The 9,618-nt window shown below is 36.9% G+C and overlaps 1 protein-coding gene across 2 annotated transcripts in view; it reads right to left on the bottom strand.

Annotated features, from left to right (window-relative positions):
• The window catches only part of ENPP2 (ectonucleotide pyrophosphatase/phosphodiesterase 2), a 95,565-nt gene that overhangs the window by 47,749 nt on the left and 38,198 nt on the right, over positions 1-9,618 (bottom strand). For both annotated transcript variants that reach the window (XM_012646560.1, XM_012646561.1), the window contains exons 6-9: positions 8,719-8,816; positions 8,414-8,493; positions 7,514-7,633; positions 118-173 (exon numbers count right to left, since the gene is read on the bottom strand). In XM_012646560.1, the coding sequence (XP_012502014.1) occupies positions 118-173; positions 7,514-7,633; positions 8,414-8,493; positions 8,719-8,816 (354 nt within the window). The remainder of the gene's footprint in view (positions 1-117; positions 174-7,513; positions 7,634-8,413; positions 8,494-8,718; positions 8,817-9,618) is intronic.

Here is a 9,618-nt window from a genome sequence, read left to right as displayed (position 1 = left end):
AATATCTGGAAGGTTATTTTAAATCAGCAAAGATTCAGAAGTTCAATATTTTTACATTTAACAGAAATTGAATCAAAATTGAATTTTATAAACATTAACAAAATAAAGGTAACTTACACAGACCAAAAGAATGTTCCAGCTTTCACCCCTTGCTTGGTGGCTGTAATCCATAGCTAATGAGGAAAATATAAGAGGCTTATAATATGTTCTGAGTTTTTGGTCAAAGAAGAAAAAGTTTTTTAAAAAAATACATTAGATCAGATATATTAGACTCTACTCATGCCCCAACATAAATTTCACATTATTTGCAACCCTTTATTTTCACATCTGGAAGTCAGAATCAGCATTTCCATAAATGTTATTCAATACATTCTCTGCAAAAGCTCTCAAAAGCTCTGCTATGATTCTAATGGCATTTTTAAAAAAACTCTTATTTCATCTCACGACTCTCTCTTCTTCTCACCTGTCTTTTCTGACAATTGTTTTGACTATTTCATTTATATGGCAGAATTCTGCTCATCAAAGGATCCAGGAGTAGACCATATGTTTCCTTTACTATTGAAAGCCTTATAGAGGAGAGCCCCAATTTGGCACCCAGATGTCAGAATCTTGGAACCTAGCTTGACTTGTTTTATTTTAAACTAGATGAATGGGGGTGGGTGGTAGAGGGGGCTAATTTTTAATCAGGATTTTCCCCATATCTTTTACCTAGCCTTTTAGTAAATGTTATTTTAGGGAAAAGTTCCTGGGATAAGTTAGGTGAATCAAGTATTTCATTAAGGCTTTAAAATATTCTTTACAACACATGCTATTGGGAAGCAGAAGATTATAGGAGTTCAGAACCTGGGCTCTGCAACCAGACAGCCTAGATTCCAAGCCTTGTTTCTGTCATTTAGCAGCCATGTGGCTCTTCAGTGAGTTACTTAACCTTTCAGTGCTTCAGTTTCCTTGACAATGTAGATAGTATTATCTAGCACATAGGATTGTTCTAAGCTTTAATGAGTTAATACATTTAGAAATCTTTAAACCAGCGTCTTAACATTTAATAAACACACAATTTTAGTCTTGGCTATTATGCAATAACGGAAACAAATATAATCTAGTTATTCTAGGAACATTAAAAACAGCTTAAGTTGGCAAGTGTCCCATCAAACAGAAGTCTGTGAGAAGGAAGACAAGAGAATGGAGGCAAACAAGAAGGAGAACTGTGATTTGTCTAAGACCATAGCAAAAATGATCTAGGAATTGCCCCCAGCCCCTTTTCTGGTTTCATTGCATCTAGACTTTGAGAATGTCCTTTGAGAGTGAACGTTTTTAGTTTTTGAGGAAATAGGTGATTGGGAGGTGTAGAGCATCCAGGAGCTTTGCCATGGGTTCCCCAGGGTCTGGGACATCTGCCCTGGGAACGCTCTAAAAGGATTCAGGCCCCTTGGGGCATCTAGAAATCCCCAGGCCCCCAAATCACAGCTACTGCAGCTGGCAAGTGAGGGACAGGGCAGGTGAGCATACAACGCTCTATCAGATCCACGGAGTTCTGAGCTGCAAGTGAATTTCATCAGCATGGCAGGTGGGGCCCTCATCCCGTTCACATTGCTCTGGGGAATTAGAGCTGGTGGCACGATCTCTGGTTCCCTGAGATAGTTCAGAGAGATTAGGATCTCAGATTGCTCTGAGCACCCATCGCTCTCAATTGGGATTGCTCTCAACCCCATGGTGCAGAGCGCCTTCTGCTTTATGGACAAACTCTGGTGTATGCCCCAGTATCTGCAGCCCAACCAGGTGCAAAATGTGTCCTGTGTTTTTATTCTTTCTTGTTCAGTGCTTCCACCAGCAAGAAGATGAGCTCAAACTAAGTGTTGGACACTCTGTGGGTGCCTCAAAACCATGCCAGTTCCCAGAGAGGCCAGTTTCGTATAATCTATTTTCACACTTATTTTAATTTCACAAACATGAGCTTAGCACATTCATATCCAAACAACTTCCTAGAAAATCTAGTGCCTTGCATTCCCAAAGGAATGGTACCAGGCTATATTTGGCATATATAAAATAAAAGATCAACCTGGGATTTTCTAAAGGAAAAAATTTTTTAAATACATATTTGTCAAATGGTGACCCTGCACTTTCAAAAATTATATTGTAGAATACATGTTGTTGTTGGCATCATTTGGGCAACTGGAAGCCCTAAGAGTAACTTAGCCCAGTAACCCACAGGAAAAAAGATCACCAGAAGGGGCCTTTGCAGTGTTAAAAGGAAGGAGCTTGCAGAGTGAAGATTACAAAGTGTGTTAAAATTATTCTGATGGGAAAATTAAGATCATTTATTCTTTATACTTTTCTGTACTTGTCAACATTTCTGCAGTGACAAATAACATATTTGTAATCGGGAAAAAAAACTAACCAGGTTTAAAAAGCAATGTGAACTATGAAGACAATTTACAGGTTAAAAAAAAAAGCAGCAGAAAAATTCTTCCTGTTTCTTGATAGAAGTCATGTTGACCATATTTTCTAAAAGAAAATTGGGAGCATCAGCAGAAAAGTACAAAAAGTGAACAAGTAGAGAATATTTGAAATAAAAAGCACATTGAAAATCTGAAACAAAAGAATCTTAGAACTAAAATTAAGCAGATCTGTCAAGGTTCATCAAACAGTGCAAGATTGAAACATAAAAAAGGTTCTTAAGTCATATCATGAGCTGTCATAATAGTTCTTTCGCAGGCCATATGTGTATATTATATTTCAGGACCCAGAAGTAAAATCTAGTAATTACCAACAACAACAACGACAAGGGCACTAAAATGTTGGTCCAGAAGAATAAAAATGAAAAGAAGACTCTAACAAACTAGGCACAGTGGCTCGCACCTGTAATCCAAGCACTTTGGGAGGCTGAGGAGAGAGGATCACTTGAGGCCAGGAGTTCAAGACCAGCCTGGACAGCATAGCAAGATCCCATCTTTACAAAAAATGAAAAATAAAATAAAAAGAAAGAAAATAAACCTCTAGTGCTATAAAAGAGAGAGAGAGAAGCTTCCTGGTTCCTTGTTAACTCAAAGAAATGAGAGTTATGATTTCTCTGAATTTTAATGCAACGTAAATTTCCTCAGAGGTTGGTTAAAAAGAAAAAAACAGCTAAAAAAAAAAAATAAGCTAAGAAGACACTGGGTTTGGGCTTCCTGCCTTTAATCCCAATACTTATTCACTGCTTCACTTTACCTGGAGCTCCAGCTTTCAACATTAGGGTCCTAGATGCTATACTGTGAAAAGGGGACAAATGGGAATAAGATTGTATCTCCTTAATATGCTATTAGGAATCAAAAAAGTTTCCCCACTGGAACCAGGAGGGGTTAAATATGAAATTCAGCATATTCTTGAAGTAAATATGCAGCTATGGGAGAAGAGGCGTGAAAAAGAAAATAATCCAAAAACATTTTTAAAAAACATAAACTGCTATTGTACTCTTCTAGGACTTCTTTAAAGAAAAATTATTCCTTTGCATTCAAAAGCACAGAGGCTACATAGAATTCTGGGAGATCAGACAGTTGGGTGGGGCTCTTGCGTTAGCAGAGGTAGATCAATTGCTGAAAATCGGAACAAACTAAGGATGTGAGTGTTGGGAGAGGCAGCAAAATAGACTGGGGACCGACATGGCTGTGTTCCACATGGTTCGGGCCCGAAGGAGGTGCGTGGTGAAGCTGTTGACATGTGGCCATGGAGCTGTCGAGACCAAGAAATGGAGTTCTGTCCTTAAGGATGGCCCACTCTCCGGGAAGCATAGGCAAAGGCCTCGGAAGGAAGCACAGACCACTCCAATCCAAAACACAGTAGCGGAGCACCTAAATGTGCCAGGCTCTGGAGCAGGTCTTCTGAATGGAGAGATAAATAAACCAAGCCCCTACCCCCTTGGGACACACAGTCTAAAGCAGACATTAGAATAACCAATTTCAAAAGGAGGTGGTCAAATTTATGATAGAAAAAAATATGAAGGCCCAAAGGAGGGTCACGTAGCGTAGGCGGGGCTGGAAGAGCTCAGGGAAGGCCTCCTGGGGACAGACACTTCATCTGAAATTTGGAAGACAAATAAGAGGCTAGTAGGTGAGTAGAGCCCATCCTAAGTAAGTAAATGAAGATACAGTACAAAGAGAAAAACTATAGCTCTACAACACTATATGGAAAAGAAACAACAGAATAAAGAATATGAAAAAGGAAGTAAAGCCTCCCCCTAGCAGGATAATAACATAGACAAAAAGAGGGCTAAGCAATGACTTCTATTTTCCATTAAGCCAATGCCTTTGTCCTGGAAAGTCATCCCTATTCCAATGTTATTCTTCTCTTTGCTGTCTCTTTCTTGAACACACCATCTTTCTATTTTTACACTATAGTCATTCACTAGGATGGTCTCTATACCAACTCATTGCACCACCAATACTGGCAGAAAGCAATTTTAGGGCGAGCAACTTGAGAAGTGTTAGGAATACATCTGCTCCTCTTAGAAATGCCTTATTCCAGAAACTGATTTCAGCAGACTTGGATCATGATGGGGCATTGGACTTGTTTCTCAAATCTTCACATCTAGTCAGCCCCTCAGAGTCCCATTCATTCTCCACATTGCTTAGAGTCCAGGTTTAAAACAAACAGGCAACAATCCCACGGAACTGTCTTTGTAGTAGAAATTGCAGGACCGTCCAGAGAGGATTTTCAAAGAAACAAACACACTTAAGGAACTCCATTAACATATGTATGAGAAACGTAGGGTCCTACAGCGAATGACAGCTTCTAATAGTGCATTCTAAGGATTAACAAATTAAAAACAGACTAGACTTTGCTAAAGTGGCTATACCAGGGTTTTTAAAAAAGGTTAAATTATAGGAATTGTTTTTGGAAGCCTAGCAGTGCGATTCAAATTTTCAGATGGACACTGTACAAAGGCCTCATCCCATCTACTAGATTTAAAGCTTGGATAAGAAGTGGTTCTTATTCACCATTTAATCTGGCCCCCATATTATTTACCTAAATGACTTTCATAGTTTAATCCCTCAGCAAAAATAAGTTGAGTTTAATTTAATTACCAGTCCAAGATTTTTACAAATATTTTCTCTTAAAATTTATAAAAATTTATAAGATCTTTATGAATATTTTTTCACTGGTGATTATAAAAATATACAAGCCTCTGAGAGCATTATATAAATGCTTGAGGAATATTCATTAATTTTTTCTTATAGTACTTCTCATTTCTTATATTGTTATACTATGACTAAAGTTTCTTTTTTATTAATTTTTGATTTATAATTGACACATAAAAATTGCACATATTTATGGGATAGAGTTTCAATGCATGTGTACATTATATAATGATCAAATCAGTGTAATTACCATATCCATCACTTTAAACATTTATTACTTCTTTGCGGTGACAACAGTCAAAATCTTCTCTTCTAGCTATGTTGAACTATATACTATATTGTCGTTTCCTACAGTCACCCTACTGTGTAATAGAACAACAGAACTATAGTTTCTGTCTATCTGCTCTTCCTGGATGCCAAATTTCAATGCAATGTGTTTCTAAATTGCAGCTACGATGCTCCTTGGAATGTTTATGGTGGCCATTCCTATCCAACATGATAGAAACACAAATCGGTCTCACCAAAAATCTTGTTCAACATGAAGAAGGTACTAAACCTGGTCAAATATGTCAACTTTGAGAGTTAGTGAGGAAATAGGCAGATTTGAAACAGAGACTTCACTTCCTGAGGCAGGTTAACAGCGTTCCCTCTGCTCTGTTTCTGCAGAAGTTAATGAATATGCGGACTCATCTTCTGAGTCATGCTAACCCAGAGGAAACCTAATGTCAACACTTGGTGTAAGGTGATCCAAGTTGATATAATTACTGTTTATCTCTGTATCCTTCGTAGTTTCTCAGGCACGTTTGCTTCCATGACAAAATTAATATAAAAGACCAACTAGAGACAACTTGACAGAACTCTAATTTCAATCATTTTATTTACTCATAAAATATTCCCCTATCATAAACTTTGTTTGTGAAATCTACCCTGTCAACAAATTTCACTATGATCACAACCTAGGTCATCATAGACTTCTGGGAGTCCCGCCTGAATAAAGACAGCAGAATCAGAACATCTATTATGAAGACACTTTTCTGCACTCATACAAGAAGTCTTCCAATGTTTATTTTTTAAATAAAGAAGCTCAGATTTATCCTTGCATACTGATATATCTATTATGCAGTACAAATATTTTGATCACCTTTCCTCAAAGAGCAATGCCTTAAAAAAAAATTCCTATTTATAGCTCCCTTTTGCCCATGGACTGCAGTAAACATTTGCAGGTACAGGATCATTGAGGCACGGTGGACACATGGTTGTGTGCAGACACTGCCCACCTCTCATGCCGTGGCAGACTGCGCACAGGTCTCCCAGCCCTCTTCCCTAACCAGCGCTCCAGGGAGCTGCTACCTCCAATCAGAGCTGGCATGAGATGGAACCATTTGCCGTCCTTCTTCTAGATGTTTCTGATTGACTGTGTGCACTGAGGTATGTTCCTGTAGGGATGCTGATCCTTCTGGCCAAAAGCTTGTACACTTCAGCTCAACTCTGCACATTCAACAACCATGGCTTTATGCTGCTTTGCTCATGTCCGAACAAAGCAAGTGGCCTAATCACACACAGTCACAGGAAAACATTAGGTAGAAAGCAGCCTACATCCCTTTTTATTTTCTGCCCCAGCCATGTGATCTGAAGTAAACAGGGTGATTTCTTTCAAAGTATTATTTTGATACTTCAGTATCAAGGTAGGATTCTAACTTATTATATTTAACTTCCATGATTTTTTAAAAAATAGATTAAATAAAAGAATTCATGAATTTACTGTGGGTTTCAGTGAGTTCTTTTTTTCCAGCAAGTTTCTCTGTTTCTGTTGATTATGGTGCAGGGCCAAAATATTGGGGAAGTCATAATCATTCACTTTTCTTTTTCATTGTACCCCCTAATCTGATAAATCAATAAGATCTGACTACTTTTTCTTCAAAATTGTTCTGAAATTCACCCCTTGGCATCATTTTCACCATTATCATTACCATTATCATTCTAGTGAAAACATTTATCATCTCATACTTTTGTAATCACAGCCTCACACACATGCACACATATATATACACACACATAAACACATACCCATATGTATATATACATGTATATTATTTATGCACACATGTATATACATGTACACATACATATATAAATATGTGATATATACACATATATACAGATACATATACACATATATTACATATACACATATATACATACATTATGCATATGTACACATACTTTTATTTTTTTGTGTGTATATATATAAAATACCAAAAGACAGAAACATTGCCAAGTATGAGGAGATTGTATGTATTTTTCCCACAGGTGGCAAATTTTGAGATGAAATGTCTCCCTGTACAGACACACACACACACACACACACACACACACAAAATAAATTCAAAACTTACCGGTTGACCTCCCCACCATCTATGATTAAATTTCTCTCGCCCTCGCAGATGGAAAGTAGCATCAAATACAGGATCATACATTGAATTGCCAACAATTCCATGTGATTCTGGATACAGTCCCTTCATGTAAAAGCAAATTTATTGTTAAAATAACAATATAATAATCCACATGTATTAGTCCTATTATAAATTTTCATATCACAGAAGGTTTTATATCAATATTTAACTTTCAAAATTATATAAGATATATATAACCTTTACTGTGTGTCTGTGTGAGCAAACATGAATAATATCTATGGAACTAATTATAAGCCATCTTAGAAACTTAACATGATTATAAGAAACTTAATATTTGGGGGTTTTTAGCTGTTTTAATTTAATCGGATGGCAATTTTTATTACAATAAATTAAACTTTAGTTTAAAATTTATGCACGTGCTTCCAAAGAAGCTTCTATTTCTAAATACACTTTCCCTTCTAAGTTCTATTCTTCCCCAAAACAACACTAAAAATCGCAATAATAATAAATAAATTATGTTTTAAAGAAGAAAGGAAGACAGAATTTGGAGTACCTGAAAATTAAGACATAACAACTCTGAAGTCAACATTTTTATTTGCAAATTCAGAAATAAACAATAGGTCCTTTGATATTTGAGAGAAGGTTAATATATGTGTTCAGACAGAACTGCACCTGAGAAAAGGTTTCAGTTTTAAAGTTGCAGTGAAGTTCGGTCACCCATGAAGTTGTAAAAGGCATTGGCTATGAACAAGTGATGTAGAATAGATGGAAAAAAGAAAGATTTTCTTTGAACACTAAAGAACATGTTTTAAAATGCCCCCTTTAAGTCATTTCAGGATGAAAGCAGTCCTTTAAATGTATACCATTTGAAAAAATACTTACAGTGGCCAAAGTGTATAAGTTAGGAAAGGTTTTTGTTGGGTACACAGGCCTCATATAGGGAGAATGTGTGCCACAAGATCCTGGAAATAGAATTTCAGATGTTAGAACAGGGTAACCAAAAGGAATCACTTCATGTGTAAAAATCCATTTTATAAATGATCAAAAACATGTTATCTTCACTTTTGTATTTCAAATAATAAAATACATTTAAAACAATGCACCCATAGATCTCAAAGCCCGTAGCACACTGGTTACTGTGAGATTCTGGATTACAGATGAGAACACAGAATATGGAAATTACTTACTCAGTTTTTCAATGTTAGGCATGACCTTGCTGCCTTTCTTCATGTATGATGCACGGAAGCCGTCCACAGAGAAGATGATTAATGGAGGGCGAACAAACCTTAAACAGTAACACATTAAACTTTAGAAAAATTATTGCCATAGAGTTTCCATTACACCTAGTCATTCTCAGTAACTGGGACCAATAATTTCCAAGAAGCAACTTCAAAGGAGGATATCTGCATAAGCCTGGGCTTCCAGCTATACAACTTTTGAAATGCCTGAAGTCCAGAGTTAAATGACCAAGGCCACAAAATGGCCAGGGAAGGGACTTGACTCCAGATTGGCCCTAAGGTACTTCCTCCACTGCTGCCTCTCACATTGCAGACAAGGTTATACAGATGTAAAAAATGGTTATATTTGCCTAGAATATATATTCTCCCATTTGCTACCTGGCAAACTCCTATTGAATCTTTAAAACCCAGCTCAAAGTTTCCTCTTCTATAATGTTAGTTGCTCACACTTCTGAATTCCTTTAAGATATTAATTCATACTTCTTTCATCATTCATATGTACATCATTTTACATTATATTAGAATGATCTGTTAACACATTTCTCTTCCTCACTAGTTTCAAAGCACAGTTTGTGTCTTACTCATCTTTCTATTTTGTGGACCCACAGTAGGGCTTCAATAAATATTTGTTAAGTATATTAATGAATAAATATGAAATTAAAATCAGTAGCATTCCTACCACTAGATCTAAGCACTTATTAAAAAACATTCCTGGCCGGGCACGGTGGCTCACGCCTGTAATCCTAGCTCTCTGGGAGGCCGAGGAGGGCGGATTGTTTGAGCTCAGGAGTTCGAGACCAGCCTGAGCAAGAGCGAGCCCCCGTCTCCACTAAAAATAGAAAGAAATTA

This window comes from Propithecus coquereli, unplaced genomic scaffold (assembly GCF_000956105.1).
Source record: "Propithecus coquereli isolate 6110/MARCELLA unplaced genomic scaffold, Pcoq_1.0 Scaffold247, whole genome shotgun sequence".
Classification (NCBI taxonomy): Eukaryota; Metazoa; Chordata; class Mammalia; order Primates; family Indriidae; genus Propithecus; species Propithecus coquereli.
This window is presented reverse-complemented; position numbering and strand designations above follow the sequence as displayed.